The sequence below is a fragment of the Columba livia genome, chromosome Z, assembly GCF_036013475.1.
Source record: "Columba livia isolate bColLiv1 breed racing homer chromosome Z, bColLiv1.pat.W.v2, whole genome shotgun sequence".
NCBI lineage: Eukaryota > Metazoa > Chordata > Aves > Columbiformes > Columbidae > Columba > Columba livia.
In genome coordinates, this window is record NC_088642.1 from 78542596 (window position 1) to 78561415 (window position 18820).

General features: G+C 40.4%; 1 protein-coding gene across 19 annotated transcripts in view; it reads right to left on the bottom strand.

Annotated features, from left to right (window-relative positions):
* Positions 1–18820, bottom strand: part of HAPLN1 (hyaluronan and proteoglycan link protein 1) — a 67932-nt gene that overhangs the window by 17109 nt on the left and 32003 nt on the right. For 11 of the 19 annotated variants that reach the window (XM_065046484.1, XM_065046482.1, XM_065046481.1 and 8 more), the window contains 2 exons: positions 15977–16102; positions 3778–4149 (listed from right to left, as the gene is read on the bottom strand). In XM_065046484.1, the coding sequence (XP_064902556.1) occupies positions 3778–4149; positions 15977–16076 (472 nt within the window). In that variant the 5' untranslated portion in view covers positions 16077–16102. Of the gene's footprint in view, positions 1–3777; positions 4153–15976; positions 16103–16363; positions 16487–17391; positions 17642–18820 lie in introns of those variants that run through there. The other 8 variants (XM_021283730.2, XM_065046473.1, XM_021283729.2 and 5 more) reach the window with 4 other exon arrangements.

Genomic DNA, 18820 nt, shown 5'->3' on the forward strand with positions numbered 1-18820 from the left:
ACTCAGAACATTTGGCAGAGTGTAAAAACTCATGATCCGTATTTTACGTGCAGGAGGAGAATAAGGCCAGTTCAGTGAGAAAATGGCTTTGGTGACAAGGGCAACATAAACAGTGTCCTGCCCTCTGCAGGACTTGACATCTCCTGCAGCCACCGTGCCCAGCCCAACCCTCCTGCCCTTAGACCAGTCCTTGTACGCAAGGCTACAAACAGGATGATAATCACAACATGATCAAATAGTTCTTAAAGCTGTGAAATACTGCAGTGAATCCTAATCCTGAGCTTTAGCTGCTAGGCAGCACTGTGTCACTAGTGTAGGGGCAAAACGGTGGGATTCCGCATTAAATAATAGTGAAAAAACAAAACAAAACAAAAACATATAAGGTATGTAACAAACACAGACTGGACCTAATTCCACTGTTTTTGTCAAAGCTAAAAGTACCCAGTTAATCTGAACTGTTTATTTAACGACAATCCCAGGAGACCTTTAAGTCTAATAAGAATAAAACACTACCACATTCGGAGAAGAAGAAGGGTCCATTGAGGTAGAGGCTGACTATTTTCATATTGATATATTAACATGCTTTCGCTTAGCCAAAGCTATACTGTTTGTACAGCAGGCTCACACTGGAGCGATCAGCTGCTTTGCACTGCTAGTGGGCATTCCTGGATATAAATGGTTTTGTCTTGCTGCCAATTAACATCCTTAGGGCCACCATCTCAGGACATCAGGCTATTGGTGCAAACCCTTCCCACTGTGAGATTAGCCTTATTATTCATAACAGATGTAGAATGTTGAAATGGGCTGATACATTTTTATTTTTGTCCAAAGACTGACTTTTTTTCCTTGGTCTGTTCTGCATTGCTGAAATACATGAAACAGAAATTAAGGCCAGCACTACATAAAGCTGCAGATGAAATGAAAAATGCAGCACTGGGGCATGCAAACAGGAATACATTCCATCACTGCTTAAGTCCATTGTAACTATAAGTGCATTTTAATCATTATCATTTTAGAGGGAAACTTCAATGTAACTTAGACCCAGAATAACTGGATTTAGTTGCTGTCAGCAGGACTGACGCTGGCAAACTCACTAGTCCTATCTCACTCGAAAGGTGACATTTCACCGTGAGGTTTTGCAAATGAAATTTTCCTGTCAGTTCAGGAAACGTCACTCTATATGATGTCAGAAATGAACAGTCTTACTCCTATCCCATGTCTGACAAAAATCATTAAAAATACTTTGTTCCATATGTTAACCAGATGAACTTTCATTTGAGCAGAGATTGGAACCTGCTTGGTTAAAGGAATATGATTCCTCCTGTCCTTGTAAATTTCCTTCTTTTGGAGGTGAGGGAAAACAGGAAGGAGCGGTGCTGCTGTACAGTTTGGGCTGGAGTTGGCAAAATTCAGAGGGTGACACTATCTAGAGTAGCAGCAGTAAGCGAGAAGGGACAATGTACATCAGGAGGTGGGACTCAGAGCTCATATACAATGGGCTGGTGCTAGGCAACAAAACAGTCACAGTAAGAAAGGTAGAAAATATCCTTTTTCAGTTGTGTTACTATGTGCAGTAAATAAAAGATTTCTCATTGCTTTCTTACTCTACTATCAATCAGATACTGCCTTTCAAATGTGAATGTGTGCATGTGCACATATATTTGTACCAAGTGTCAGACAAAACCTCCTGCTCTGACATGACAGCCGTGAGCACCTCCACTTCCCCAGGTGCTCCTGGCACAGCTGGAAGCTTTAGTAATGGAACCTCCTCACTTTTCATAACAGAAAGCTAATGAACTTTTACTTCAGAGGCACAATGCTAAGTGGCACCAGACAAGTGTCTGGTCCATATGTGTGGCGCGATGAACATCTGAAAGATTTTACCCTGGCTCTGACGCTTTTACATTGTCAAAAACATAGTACCGTAAAATGCAGGGAAATCCCAGTATCTAATGGGGAAGATAAACAAGTTACTTATCTGGAATATCTCAAGCCTGATAAGGGTACGTACTTAGAATGTAAGTAGACTGTCAAAATAATATTACCTAATTATTGAGCATCCTCACAACCCAGGGATGAGCTCCAGGATCATCTGCACAACAACGTGCAAGAAGAAGAGATGCACTGGGGTCAAAAACACCTAAAAAGATGTTGCATGTTTCTGACCTGTATTGTGGTGCTCACTATCCCTTATGTGCAGTAAACAGCTGCACCTTTACACACCTGTATTTGCATCCTTACTGACTGGAAACCACCCTGTGAGGCAGATCACTTTTGTCCTGCAGGGCTGCTCACCTCGTAATGTGTCTCCCAAGCCCAGGGCCCAAACCTGCAGCCAGAGCCTTGCTTTCACTTGGGTAAAGCTGAGCACCCCAAGCAGAAACTGCTCTCCTTTAAGTGCCTCGTCTCAATGATAGCAGCTGCCTGCCCGAGCAAAGAGGAGATTGAACACACAAGAGCTGTTGGCTAGCAGAGAAGGATAAAGTAAAATGCTTTTTCCTCCTACTCATTTCTGTCTTTGCTCAAAAGCATTTTGGACAACTTAAGCTAGGCATGTGTATGTCCAGTTTTGCTTGTCTCATGAGCTTGAAAAGAACAGGGAGCATTCTTATTAAAGATGGATTATGTGAGGTGAAACAACCTAAATCAATTATCTTGCGGCATGGAAACTGTGCAGGGATCTTCTCCACTCAGAAGGTTTCAGCAGCCTCCAATCAGGAATGCAAAAATAGATGTAAAGAAGCTAATTCCATGACATCTATGTGTTTCCAAGAACCACTCAGGCAGCCTTATTGTGCAGGGTAACCATAAAACCATCATAATGTACAATAACCCTCAATGAAAGAGTCATATATTTAATTTGTTTACAGGTGTTAGAGGTCTACAGGAGTTTGATTTTCTTATTTTCTTTGTTCTTCCTAAATACTTTTCACAGGTAACGTGGCTTCTACAAAGTTCTCTCTGGCACACACTTGTTCTCAGGTGTAAGGGTAAGGGAGACATCTTCGTGCAACTTCTATTTTACAGCTGAGTTCAGTGCAGTGCTCTGGCGAAAAGGCCAAATGCTGGTTACATGCACTGGATCTCACAAAATTTATCTGAATTTCACAGCAGTAAAGGAAAGCTGAATTTTTGTTCCTCTTTAAACCTGTTTCACTATTTTTTTCTAATGTTTTGTACTCTTCTGCTTTGAAGAACACTGCTGAAGGAAATGAGTACAGACTACACGTAGGAGTTGTCTTGGCAGGCAAGGTATAGATCTGTTTTATGCAATTATGAGGCTGGAAAAAACAAAACTATTGTCTCTGTAAAACTACTCTAACATTTGTCCTCTTTGTAAGAAGATTTGTATTTGCTTGATAATCTAAAATGTCCTGAAGTTCTGTAAAATGACTACTAGGGGAATATTTAATATAATTTTGCCTAAGTCTACTGTAAAAACATGTAATGACTTCTGTAAAGTGATAGGAGCAAATTAAAAACATATGGATTTCTTCATACTATGTTTGGTCATTCTTTTTTGGCTCTCCTCAGAGCAGGTCTCACTGGGAGCCGTATACGCTGTAGGCTAGCATAAATTATAGAAGGCCTAATGCTCTTCTAATTTATGATCGCTGTCATGGGCTGTCAGACCAAGATCCCCAGAGCACAACGAATCCCACTTCTCAGCTTGCTGTTATCACTGATAATACAACATTAGCAGTATTAGGAGAAAAAAACAGGTATTCCTTAACACTGTGCAAATCTGAATTTAAGTAAAATTCAGGTGTTACCTACCTTCCAAATTCAGAGCTACCACTGCTGTATCATCCTCTAACCCTTCAATCACCTCGCACTTGTATCTTCCGTAATCCTCCAGCATTATATTTGTGATTACAAGAGAGGCGTCATTTTCACTGCTTTCCCTCAGAAACACTCTGCCCTGGTAGTTTCCGTAGCTCTTTCTGTGGTGTCCCATTGCAACAAAGACGTCCACTTCTTTGAGGTAATCTGAGGTGAGTTTGGTCCACTTGACCCGGATTTTGTGGGTTCCTGAGCCAGCTGTTGATGTGTGTTCATGGTAAAATTTACATGGCAGTGTGACATTGCCACCCCGATGGGAGAAGATTTTAGCTTGCTCTGCTACCACAAGTAGACGGGGTCCATTTTCTGCTGGGATTCAAGGAGAAAGAAAAAGCCAAGAATTAGTAGTCTGTAATCTGCGTTTTACAGAATGGATAAATATAATAAATGTCACAACGACCATCAGCTATATTATACATCAGGTCTGCAGAATCAGTTGCCTGCAATCATTTTGTACTTACGTGATAGTAGGGTGTATAAGCCAGGTGCATATAATTATTTACTTAACTGTAAGTATGTCTCTGCATTCAGACACCCAGACAGGCAGAGAGGTAAAACTTTTCACAGCATTGCCCCTCCACAAAGGCAGAGGCCATCCTATATGCTTCATAGTCAAGAAGATAATAGTTGTATCAATATATTGACAGAGTTGAATAGCTGGTGTATGAATGCCATCATCCATAAAAGTCTGCACACAAACATCCCGTATTTCCCTGTGGGTTGCTCCAGAGCTATACATCAATGCTGCATTTTCTTTTCATAATTCAGTTTTTATGTATGGACTCGGTTTATTCAGGAGGCAGAATACAAAGCCCATCATGATCTGGGATGCAGTGAATCATGCTCACAAAACAGAAAAAACATTACTGAATCAAATACCACTATTTATATTGTCACAAAAAAATGTCAGCATAATTCTAAAATGTCTCATTTTCTGTTTGTATTTCCTTCTAATATTTGAGTTCAAGTTCCTCTTCTGACATACTTCGACTGAAGTCCAATTTACCTTCAAATTTAAAATTAAGTCCTCTCCTGTCCCCTTTCCTGATCATCTCAATCTGTTTCTTCCTCATCTGTTTTCCTCTTCTCCTTCAAACTCATCACTCTTTTATCTTTAATATTTTGATCTCACTTTTCACGCAAACCTGTATTTAACTGGCTGCCTCCTCTCCTCCTTCCCCTCACCCCAGGCTCCCTGATTGCTTTTCTATATAGTAGGTCACTATGGCTGATGTCGCTCTATGAAATCATTATATTTAGGGCAGTCAGCTTGCACAGGTGCTTGCTTCCAACCTTAAGTCTCTGGGGCTTCTTTGATAGGCTGCGCTGCCTTGGGAAAACCCTGGAAAGCACAGATTTCATGGTGGCAGTCAGCAGATGTATCCAAACCCAAAAATATTTCCTTCTCTCGGTACCTCTTGCCTCTCCTCTCATGCACAGTTTGCAAAATTGATTTAGCAAGCTCAGCGCTTCTGCAGCTATTGCTGTCCTCCAACACTGAGACACCGACCAAAACCAGCAATGAATCACCACCACTGCTCGCTGGGGAAGAATTACCAACCTCACTCTACATAACAGATTGCGAAGAAAGACTTCGTAACTCTCTGTGTGTCTTTAGCAAGTCAATGTAACAGCCTAAAAATGTGATTCTTGACTCTAAGGCTCGGTCTGGCTCTCTTTAATTTCAGCAAAAGCCAATGTTAAACCCCAAAATGTGCGGGCTGATGAGAGGCTGACCCTGTGAAGGCTGTCAGCAATTTTCTGCCAGCATCAGTGGGAACGAATCTGGAATGACAGGACAAAACCACAGAAACGTGTGCAAAAATGTCATCAGCCAGCGAGACATGTGGATGACTGGAGAAGGGAAGGGCTGGGATGGACATGGTCTGATACAAGAATTTTCACTGATGAGCCCACCAAGGAGAATCTCACACAGCCAGCTGTCTATTCACAGCACCCCAAAAACCTGTGGCGTATCCACAGCCACGGGAGGTGCAGGGAGACATAAGGATCTGTAGCTCACAAATGTCTCCAGCTGGTTTTATGCTTCTGAGTCTTGCTGATGGGTCTGGCAGCTAAATTACATATTTACCTAAACTGCATTTTCAGCTTGACTTCACTATCTGTCCACACTGGCTAAGCTACACAGCAGAAGAAACCCCAGGGTATGCAGCATTTTATGATTATGCAAACAAGTTCAGGGGTAGTAATTGCAAAGACAAGCTTACTGATTGCAAATGTGCGTCTGCTTAATAAAAACAGGTATCCCAAATGTTTTGTTCTTTGTTAGGAGGTGCTGTGTCCAGAGCACTGCTGTTACCTCCACAGGACAAACTAGCTAGGGCACCAGCTTCCTCAAGAATGAACCAGCCTGAGTGCTGCAAGTTGCTTTACCAGGATAAGAGACCTTCCTACATAGTGAAAAATCATTGCTGCAGAGCAGATCACCTGCAGCCCCATAGAATTGGTTTTCTTCTTCACTGCCCTTCATACCAGAGATGAGCAGAGGCTTGGGCTGCTCCAGTAACCCACCTTCCCCCTTTCAGAGGAGAGCATCCAAGGAGAGAGGTGATCTGAGGCAAGGCACCATGGAAAGTGTTGCTAGCACTGTTTCCACAGGACGAGGAGAAAGAAGAAAGTGAAGGCAGCCAGGATGGTTTGTCTGCAAATTTCCCTGCTTCCTTCAGGGACAAAGACGTTCCAGAGACTTCTGTCCACCTTGGGAGGAGAAATGTTATGCTTTGGGGTGGTTATTACCAAGAAATCTGAATCAGAGCTCAACTATGTTGGGTCTTTAATACTGAAATAGTCAAGTTAATAAATATTAGCAGAAAGGACTGGGGCAGGAGGGAGAGTCTGACTCAGGCTGTTAAAACTCGCTCTTTCTAACAACAGCTTGTCTATGCCAGCACGGCCTGGAGACGTGCCCAGAGCACTGCCACCTCTGACTCCAGCGTTAGCATCTAATGAGGTGCTGTACCTCCCTCCTGGCTGCTTCCCAAACTCTGTCCCTTTGCAGCAGCCGTTACCTGAGTTCATACCTCAGTAGGGGTAAAGAACAGAGGGGATGGAAAACTGGGAAGGGACCAGAAAGCATAGTCTTTCTCAGCTTGGAACATCTCCTACATCCCTGCACCTTCAAAAGGAGATGCAAAGCTTTAAATCTGCCCCTAGTCTCAAGTTTTCTAAAAAATAAAAGATTATGTGCCTTGCGATCTGACGAGACAGTGGAGCGGAAAACTACATTGCTGCTGCTCCCAGACTTATGGGAAGAGGAAGGAAGAATCTCTGGCTTTCGAGGAAAAGCAGATGTCAGATTGCGGGATGCTGTGTAATTTCTTTTGTGGGCTAGGAGACATGCAGGATACATGCAGGCAGCAGGGATTCAGGATTAAAAATTAGATGACAGGGCTTTGGAAAGAAGCCAAGAGGTCTTTATTATCCAGCGGCCAGTGAGAACCAGGGTCAAATTCACTTAACTGTGTATTTTTGGGAGAATGGAAAAATGTATGGTCTTAGTCTTTCTGGAGTTGACAGAGAATGAGTTAAAAAAAACCCAAAACAACCAACAAACACAACCAACAAAAAATGCTCAAACACAGAGCAAAACTGGATCCCTTCATTTACAGTATGTTTAGCACTCTGGATGTAGTATTCTAGATTACTGCTGCTAAAGTCAGCTTAAATGAGGAATGAATCCATCTTCCTGGGTTACCTTAATGCAACGAGCAATGATCTGTTGTGAAACAGTGATCTAATCACGGAAGGTGGACTAAACACTGTTTTAAAGGATTGTGAGAGTGGATCCCTGTCTGGTTTCCTTCTGGAATTTCTGACAAGGCTGCTCCTTCTGAATAAAATTATCTTTGCATCTAAATGGCAGGAATATATAAAAGATGATTGCAAGAAGGAAAAATACGGGACATGTGAGTGTTATTACACAATCCAGAATGTTACTTGAAGAACACGATGCTTCTTTTTTCCCCAGAAATACTTCCTCCAGAAGTACCATCAGAGAATTTCTAAGGTGAATGGCCAGACAAATATAAACTCTGCAAACCGCAGATAATCCCTTGCTAAACAATTGTCAGCAACAGCACAGTTTGGATCCTTGCTGGAGACAAGACAGACCACATGCGTGGCCACTCAAGAGCCTCAGACGATGGGACAACAGTGAGAAGCATGCTGGGCAAACTCCAGCCTCTCCTTCTGGTGGGACCAGGGGTGGCCACAGCGTGGTTATTGGCTCTGGTCTCAGCTCCAAGGTCAGAAATGGGACAAGAAAGGTTTGCTAGGTGGGGTTTTCACCTTTCCAGGTATAATTTGCCTTGTAAGACAGGCAGCAGCTTAGCTGTTAGTACAGAACCACACGCCGCCAGTGACTAATTTGCCATGTTTTTTTCCACTCCTGCTTCCCTAGTATCGATTTTGACAGGCTGTGGCCTTTTGTTAATCCTCTTGGTGCCATTAGACGGATGACACGATGCAGAAACAGCTAAGCTGGCTAAAAATGAGTTCGTCCCATCTGCAGAAGCTGCCCAGCTGCGCAGGTTAACACGTAGCTCTGGGAGCTGCTTTTCCAAACTGTAGGGAAGGACTGCCTGCCACAAATGAAACCTCACCTGGGAACCTGCTGTTCAGATGGGCTTTCCTGTATCTCAACAGTGCCAAATCAAGCAGGTATATACCACGGAGAAAAGGTTATCTTGTTGCACTAGGCAGTAACAAGGCACAGGCAGCAGCATTCTATCTGCCTCGGCTTTATTCTTCACCTCTTTGTCCCTTGCCTGAATGCGATGCAATTAGCACTGCTGCTCTGGTTATCATCACTTTGTATGCACTTTGTATGCACCTAACCTTGACTTCAGTGTGATTCCTGCTTCAAGGACAGTACGTGGACTTGCCCTCATGCTACCGGAGCTCTCTGTTCAATCTCACCTGATGGCTCATTGGTTTAGTTCCAAATTTTACTTCTGGACACATATTCAGATTTATCTTTTTAGGTTTTGGGGGGTTTTTTGTGTGTGTTTTTTTGTTGTTTTTGTTGTTTGTTTTGGTTTGTTTTTTTAAAATATCATCTTTTCATTTTTCCTCTCACAACTGGCTTCTGCACCCAAGAGTAATGGCAAGCCAGGTTTGGAACGCCAAGAACATAATGTGGGGCAGAGAGGATGAGTCACGCCACGGCCCCTGGCAAACAGCTTTATGCACTTTATCCATCAGAACTGTCCAGAAGCTTATGCTGACCTGGATATGAAACTTGATTATTCCCATATTTTAATGGACTAACTTACGCAGTTGCTCAACTGTGGAGGAAAAAACGGGCCTTTCTAAAGGGAAAAAAATCATAAATCAGGGATCACATCGCAGATGTGTTTTATCAGATAAACTCACGTATTGCCTAAATGTTCCACACTGTTAGCAAGCCATTAGGCTAATAACACCGTGTGCCATCCTACTTTAAATAAACACAGAGATGTTTCTTGCTTTCCTGTAGTGTTGCCAGGGACCTGAGCATAACCCTAATGCTAAAATATCCTCATTCTTCCTATAACACTGACATGTTTTGTTATCCTACCATGTTTCTTTGAAATTCAAAAATAATTTCTGTGATAACAATAATTCCAACTTGTAATAATATCTATGGAAGTACATTATTGATATTCACACCTATGCATGTATTACACAGAGAATCCGAAAGGAAAATAATGAGGAAGAGTTATGCACACACTTTTTCCCCTATGTTTTTCCTACTACTTCTTTATCTAGCTATGTTTTAACTAACTACCTTTTTACTTTTGCCTTTAAAAAAAAAAAAAAGTCTAAAAATTTTTGTGTATCAGCTGTAAGATTAGGAAAAGCTGTTCTTAATTTGCCGAAGCATTAATGTCATTTTGTTTACGCACGAGAAAGAAAATACAAGCATCAAACTCCTGTGTTCCTACCTCTAAACTAAGAGGATAAAATACTCACTACACATTGCTTTTAAGTTTTGATGTGCAACCAGTAAGAGGGGCCACATTAACTCCAGTTCAGCTTTCTAGGAGACCTAACAGCACATAAAACCATCAGGGAAATCATAAACTTCCACTCTTCTAACATATTGCCACCCTTTGCCTTAAACAAGCTTTAAGTATGTGTTTACATCAGTATAGATAAAGAAACTGCATGAAAATTAAGCCTCATAGAGCAGAACAGAACAGAAATCATGACAATTTCTTGGCACCCGTATTGCACAGAAGGAAATCTTCGTGGGTGGCATTGAGACTGTTGGACAAAACCAAAATACCACAGAGAATTGGTGAGGAGCTTTCCCAGTTCTTTAATTACCTTTAAATGCTATATATATATATGTGGAATTAGACTGCTGTAGCAAGCAAAGGCAAATTGGTAATTTAAATTTATGTTTGACACGAATCCTATTGCCTCTGTAATATTTTTTTTACAACCCAAATATACCGGTATCTACCATCTAAGGTCTATCCCAGAATATGCAGTCCTGAATGCCCTTAATGAAAGCAACATGACAACGGGAGGTGAGGTTGCTCTTTGCTGACATTTCTATTACATGCCATGCTCTGAAGAGGAAAGCAAGTTGTGTTGATGATAAAGAAGCAGCTCAATTTTAAGAAGAGACTGCAAAATGGATCATGACACAATCTAATGTGTCCTCAACGACAACAAAACTAGTGAGAAATTTTAAGCGGAAAAGATAAATCTGAGAAAATGGAAATGAGTAACAGGTAACATCACTGAAAACAGAAAAAAGCAGAAATGTAAGTGGAAAAGCATGAAACTTGGGAAGATAAGAATTAGTATAAGAGGTCAAATCAGTAGTGCAGCTAATCTTATATCATGGTTTTGGCTGGTCCAGCAATACTATGCAGCTTCTTTCTCTGTGTGGGTTCTGGCTTGTTTGGAAGAAAAGGAAGTCAACTGAAAATAAAACTCATCATGCAGAATAAGTTGGGCAAAGATTTCTTCTGCTTTTGTTATTGATTAATTGATTTAATGTTCTTTTTTTTTTTTTTTCAATAGAGCAATATTAGAAAGTTTTCTACTCATTCCACGTTGACATATTTCTTGGTATACATAAATAAACCTGTGCAGAGATCTTGATAAGCAAAGGAGTGCATTCCCCTACCTGAAAGGTAAAGAAATGCTGCAAAATATAAATTCAAGAAAAAGCTAAAAAGTTAAAGGTTGATCCTTCATGAGCCAAACTTTGTATTCTCTTCGCTGGCATTTCTTGTATTTCTAAAACCTGAAGAAACTGGAGGCATACGTTAAAGGCTCCTGCCACCTTTAAGTAATTACCTTAGCAATTACTGTAATGGGTTATTCATCTGTTCAACAGCTACACAGGGAAGAATGCTCTTATCTCTGAAGGGTACTTTGCTTCTTTGAATAATTGGTCAGCAACTAACACTATGAATAGATTACAGAGATATACCAAGCTGAGCACTGAAAAGAATCATCCTCCTCTCTCATGGGTCACAGAGTCCTTCCCAGATGGTGACTTCAGAGAAAAATCCTAGTCTTCAATTACACTAATATGCTCAGATTATTATTGTTTTTGCTAGGCTGTACTTTTGCCCCATTTTAACATTCACCAGATGATTAAACTTAGGATTATGATTTTTTCTAAAGAGTGAAATTGATATCCCCCAAGGCACACACAGTTTACTAGGGCTGGGACTCAAGGGGGACAACAGACCTTATTTAAATATAATTATCTCATTTGCCTTTATCCACAAAATGACAATTGTATGCAGACAAACTACCAAAGAGGAAGGTGATAGGGTCAAGCAATCTGGGATAACAAAGCAGCTTGATCAAAACCATGAAATCCATCACAGGCTTCAGGAAAGGAAATAAAGCCACGGAAGAGATAAAATGTGGCTTTATATATTTTAAAAATTTTGTTCATAGGCATTGGAATAAAACCAAAGAAGAAAAGATATACACAAAAGGAGGGGGTGAGAGAAAGAAGCAGCAAGGAATATTGGTAAAGGTAGGGAGGCAAAACTGCCTAAGAGATGAGAAATTTGTCCAGCTCCACTCTATTAACCAGCAAAGGGAGAACCAGGAACCTGAGCTGACACTGAAAGCAGGAACAGAGATACTAATGAAACCAGCAATTCATTTCTAAGAAAAACTGAAAGATTTAAGAGAGAACATACCTATGCCTAACACAATGTTAAAGAGGTTGCTGTTTAGTAAAGCTAAAGAAATCCAGAGTTTCAAGAGAGTGGACATTTGAAAGAAAGAGCTCTCTGTTAATTAATTGTTAATTATTGATTATACCCATCAGTATAATCAGAGAACAATACTATTTATGAAATACTGTTCATTCTGGTTAGCAAAGGCTGAGTCTGAGAGAGATGGCAGGAGTTTTTCTAGTAACAGAGGTGGAGCAAAGTGGGGTAACTAGATCTTCTGTTCCAGAGTTGTTAAGGGAGTCAGAAGGACGCTGAAAAAGCCGTCAGACCACAATACACTATGAATAGCTGGCTGCTCTTTAGGAACGCCAAATGAAAGATGAAGGTGATGAGGTGGCACTGCACATCAGCACTTTAGCGGGTTGTGAAGAAATAAGAAATGATGGTGAGGACAAAACAGAGCGTGGATCAAAAGCAAGTCAGGAAGGACTGTAAAAGATCTTGCTGTAGCATTGAAAAAACGTTTTAAACAGGCACAGGTTCATTTTGTAGTATGGAGTCACTACACAGATAAAGGTGGAAAACAACAGAGAAATGACCCAAGTGCCATATTAACAAATCCTCTCTTTTTAATAACGTTGGTTTTGATGCTCTGAAAGTATGGTGTTGTTTAAAGTACATGAGTGTACTGATGTGAAATGAAACATAAAGATGACAGCTGAACTCAGAAAATACAGCCTGTTCAAAGGAAACTGTAGAACACTTCACAGCCTGCAGTACTGATGTTACCACTGACACTTTGTATGGCAAACCTGACAACATAGATTTTAGGTCACCTACCACTTTATGAATGATACCACATGTTTCTGGACAACAACAAAATAACAAATATATGTAAGGAAAGGAATTTAACCATTACCAGACTGATCAGTTTGACCTCAACAGCAAACAGAACCTTAGAACAATTTTTTGAAGAACAGAAACAGAGTCATTAGAAAGAAGGATAAAATGCAGTAGCTACTTACCAAAGGGTGTCAGACTAATTTGATATCAACTATATAATAAAAATAAATGTATAAGACAAGTGAAATGTGATGCATCGATTGCTTGGAACTCAGGAAAGTGAGTCATCTGGGAAATACATGAAACTGGATGAGATGAAGAAAATAGATGTTTTGGTAGAAATTTTGGTGTCTATGAACTAGATACAGAGGAACTCCAACTGGTTGGGCTGAAACACAAATGATTAGCCTAGAATAATGCCAGCAAACTGTCTCTCGTACAGTTTCTGAGACCCTAATATTTCCACTGGCTTTGCCTTTTAAAGTAAATGTGACTTTTGAATTAATAAAATTTTCACATGGCATATTAAGCATTACAGAAAGAGAGGAGAATGGATATTTAGAATGTCAGAATAAAGAAGAGTAGGAAAAGTACGCTAACATCTAATATGGAATGCATAATCTAGATTTTTAAGGCCTAGTATGAAGAATTATTGATATAAACCTTGCACTGGCCCATTACAAGTGATAATGAGGGAGAATGACTGCTAAATATTGTCTGTCACAATGGACTATTGATCAGCTACAGCATGGCTGGGAAGAGCACAAATTTGATCCAAGGGCCAGAAGAAAACCAACATTGTTACCTGGAAAACAAAAGTACTAATGCTAGTTTAAGATCTAATGTGGAACAAAATCCAAGCTGGGCACACTCAAGAAGTATGAATTCAAACAAGAACTAGTGTAGAAACAAACTACTAACATCAGCAGGTAACTGGTGTTTATACACTTAGAGAATAATTTGAAGAAGTTTATTCAAATGATAGCTGTGAGGCTATGATGTTATCTTATTAATGTTTCAAAGTGAACATCAAAGAAGAAAAAATGTTATTTGAAGCTAAGGAAGACTGGGAGAAGCATAAGGCCATACAATGGCTGTGAATAAACATAGAGTATTAGGAGAATGGTCCAAAGCTATCTTGCAGTAAAGAGATTTGAAACTCAGCTTTTCTAAAAAACAAAACCTGCGGGAGATAATGTGATGTAAAGAAAGGGGAATAGAAGGCAGTTTAGCTCATTGCCTCAGGAGATCCCTTTCAGGTCTGTGTACTTGACTACACATCTATCTGCACCTTTTGTAATTCCAAGGCATTCCAAAGGGTGCAATCCAGGAGGAGTTCAGCTACACATCTCTTGGATTTCTGCTGTGGAGGGGGGTGCTACACTCCTTAATGTAACATAAAATACCTTTTGTATGAAGCTATAACACATATGTTGCACAGTTTTCCCTGATTTCCAGCTCATTTCCAAGTGTGGATCATCGTACGCATTTATGCAGCATTGAGCGGAGTGGAATCCCACTCCTGGTGGGATTCCACAATGCAGAGAGGAAGGAAAAAAACTAACAGTAAAAATAACAAGTTCCAAGCAGTTTTATTCTCTTTGATTTGCAGCCTGTGTATTTCAGAGCCTGAATCAGCTGATGGACAAAGCTCATGGCTGAGTTCAATTTCAAGCTTTATTCAACTTTCCTTGAAAGAATAAACTCTCGAGGATCAAGTGAGTTTTCATGGGTGGGGAGAATGGTCCGTCTTGAAGCTTTTACCAGCTTTGAGCTATTTAGCACTTACAGACTGCACTGTACACATGCTGGAGGATTAGTAATAAGCAACATGTATGACTTGCAAATTGCACTCAACTGCTGACTAAGCAAGTTTAACATATGCAGCTTAAGTGAAAATAATTTCAAATTGGTTTAATTATTTCCACTAATTTAATCTTCCAAAAAGATAAATAAAGTTCAGAGATAAGAAACTGCATTACACAAGGAAAGACGAAGTGTGTTTATTAGACACTGGTGTCAAATTTGAAATTCACCCTGGGGAACGAATGTTCATCATCTCACAACAGTGATGCGTTTTCATTTTGACATAACACATTCATTTGACCTTCATCCTGTGAGTTTCCTTAGAGTGAAACCAGCTATCTGCTATTCCTTATTTGACCTTGAGAAGCCGAGCGCCTATTTTAATAGGTGTAGGGTACCTTTAAGTTCTGTGGCTTTCCCGTGAACTTCTGTATGTTCAGGCTTTCTTAGTAACATGCCCTAACTCAGTAATTTGTATTTACACAACCACTCAGATAACACAATTTGCCAGCTGTTGAGAGGAAGGGATAAAACTTTAAAGAGAGAGAGAGAGAACAATAATGCCGCTTTTCTTAATTTTGCAAGATTAATTTCAGCCAGCCTCAAGAAACACAGCAGAAAAATCACTGTCACTTCTGCCTGTCCTTACTGCATAAATCCCCTGTTTTTTCTTATACAGGATGACCCTCAATGACTGAAACTAGGACTGAAAAAACAGCTGCATTGTACTGCAGGCTCAAATCCTGCTACAGCTAAAAGCCCTAGGATTCAACCATGAGCCAAACAAGATTATGCAGAAGGCCAGTATAACAGTTAGAGTGAATTAAAGGTATGAAGAAGACACATTTCTTTTGGGGTAAGCTACTTTTTTTTTCTGGTTTAAATTGTGAAATTATGATCTTAGATGTGCTAAGCTTTTTAAAATAATAAACAGCAATAAAATTCTGTAACGTGAAGGACTATGCATGACAGTCTTCTTAAAATCAAATATATTCCACAAGAAACTAAAGGTATTTCAAGCCATTACAGTTGCTTATTACTGCAGGACGCATGCTTTCTTCTTTATCTTAAATCATGCTGTACTTTACTCCCCAATCTTAGCCAGGTTGTGACTAAGTGCTATTAAACAGTGCAAGTTTTGGGTTTTTTTTACTTTTCTTAGGACTAATAATAACACAACAGAATGAGAAAACGTTTGGTCACCAGTAATAACAGCATTTTTAAAACAGTGTAGCAGAATAAAAATTAAGGATCATTAAGCACACTGTTCTGCTTCCCTGAGCATTCTGAATATACTGGTATTTTCTCACATAGTTCCTTACCTTGAATGTGAATAATTCTTTCATGCTCCAGACTTGAGTTGTTAGGGTGAGGTTCAGCCCAGCAGGCAGAAATCAGCACCAGAAAAAGTAGACTCTTCATCTTTATAGTCAAAAGAATCTTCTTCACTGTAAAGGCATCACACACAAAGGCTTGTGAATATTTGGAAACCTATACAATAATGCACTGCACAACTTGTTACAGCAATGATCTTATGAGTGATCCGTAACATATTTAACCCACTCAGCTGAAAAAGTTACACCACCTCCTAATTTTTTAGGCATGAAGGCTGGACCTTTTTGTCATGGTCTTTCATTAAATGAAACTGGGAAATCCATACTTAACTCTGCCCATCCAGAAATACATCATGAAAAAATTAAAGCACATACACAAATATCCATAAAGCAAACTCCTTGCAAGACTATAGGTAAGCAACACCTGTGTTTTAAAAAGGGTTCTGGTGTACTTCTGCTTTTCCAGACCTACTCTAGATCTGGTCTGTAAATACAGTTGAAACAATCAAAGCTATCACTTTATCTATATCCACTGCATGATGCAATCTGCTGGTGATAGATTTTCAAGAGTAAAACAACCTTCTTGTAAGTTTTTGGCATTTCAATCAAGACTGCAATTTAACTCAGCAGTCAGGGTGGTAAGTTTGCTTGAGCTAAGCAGTAAAAATGACAAAACATTTCTTAAGCTGACTACAAAGGTCTATTATATTTCAGATCCACTTACCATTTTAAAAGATGCCTAAATACACAATGAAATGCTCAAAACCATACACAAAGTAGCTTAGAGTTGTATATGTTACCACTGCAGTTGCCCTGATTGATTTTTCATTCATTTCTACCTAGAATGCTGACGCACTAAGTTAGTGTGCCAGGTAGGGTCTCTGCAGTCAGCAGAGCTGAGCGCTGCAGGGAAAATCTCTGCCAGCCTCTGAGTAGTAATTAGGCAAATGAAGACCTGAAATAGAAAAGGAGGCATAAAATACAAGAGGTTTTATGTAGGGGGTTCAGGCTGCTGTGTGTTTTATAACTATAATTTTTATGACCCTGATTTCTTGAAATAAAAGATAGCTATTTCCCAACTTTGCTTTTCAAGAGACTAGGATTTTTTTTCCTAGTCATTGGATAGTGGCAGCATTATTATTATGCTTTCTCTCTAATGCAGAGAAATATTTCTTTTCTTTTTTCTCAAAGCTAGAAACACATCAAAGTTGCAAGGTACTCTCAGTCAGAAGCTGGGTCAAGGTCCAAGCTTTGCAAACAGCCTCTGTCCCCACATTGACTGAAACACCTATGTGTTTCAAGTCTAGATCCAAATACTGCAATCCGAACCAATCCCTACCACAGACTAAAATGCAGAAATCCTATTGCTATTTTTTTCATAACAGAACATGCACGTTACTTGCCTGCCCTTCCATTTCTTCAAAGCGAGTTTTGGGGGGGTGGGGGTGTGGATTTCAAAGCCAATTCAGCATCCCTTACTGTGGAGTGTCTAGAGGTAGGACAAGCGCTGGCTGCGCAGTTTTCCAGGTGGTCCACGCTCAGTAACTCAAGACTCTCCAGCCACTCCTTCTTTCCTGGAAAGCTTGGCAGGCTGATGACCTCCATTCGCAGAGCAAGGACAGATGTGGCTCCGCCTCGAGCACATCAGCCCCAGCCTGGGCTGACCACGGGGGTCACACCGGTCCAGCCGGCTGCTCCTCCTGCACGACGGGACCACCGAGCAGGGCAGAGCAAAAACCACACTGCTCCTTGTGCAAAACCACACTTGTGCAAAAACCACACTGCTCCTTCCCTCACATATCCCAGACCAGGCACCCAATATATTTCCTCTAGGAAGGAAAAATCCTTCAGTTTTCTTTGTTTCTGTTTTGTTTGTTTGTTTTAAATTTGACAACTAACAAAGGACAATTTTTTTTTTTTTTAATTGTTGGGGAGCGTGTTATTGATTTAGAAAGAATCCAGTTAAAAAAGAAGCTTTGATTTTGAAGGCAAAGTTTAGGGGAGTAATCCTACCTTAATATGCAGCTTGGAGCATACGCTGGATGTAAAACCTTCTGGACCCAGTGAGTGGGGGTAAAGCCCAGAGGGGCTCTACAGACCTGCTCCAGGAGCACCTCAGCTGCTCATTAACACTTCGCCTCCACCTCTTGCCACAAACCTGCTCTTTTCTCTGGCACTAGTGGAAAGAAACAGCCATATAATCAGATTATAGGTGGGAGTACCTTTTTTTGGGGACAGCATCCCCATATCCACCAAAATCTGTGTGCAGAGGGACTGTGGGTTCTGTTGTGGAATAAAAAAGATTTACATGGATGGAGAACTCCATATATGCTCCCCCTCTTTGTCAAGGTCTCCATAATATGGTGGGAGAAAGTCTTCCATGCAGCATCATCAGGCGATGGCTGTCAGAACCATTAGTTTCAGGATTAACCTGGTGGACTGAGGAGGCAGGATACACCTTTTAGAAATATTTGTCTGTATGTTCAGCTAAGTATCATGTTACTCTATAGAGGTTATGTGATAGCATCAGACAAGCAGGATGAGAGGCAGGCAAACAATGACTTGGACATCTGCTCTCTTTTTTCCTGGATGAAGATGAACAATTTCATACATCACATGCCATAGACATAGTTCAAAATCAACCTTAGGGTTACAGATCAAATTCTTTTTTGGAGGGACAAACCCAAGGTGGTGGTGCTTTATCTTTGTTAATAGGCAAAGTTTACAGTGGCTGGCTTTCTGTTTTTCCCTAATTGCTACAGACAGAAAGGGCAGCCTAAAGTGTTCATTGTGTGTGCAGGACCACACACACAAATAGTATGTGTGTGCATG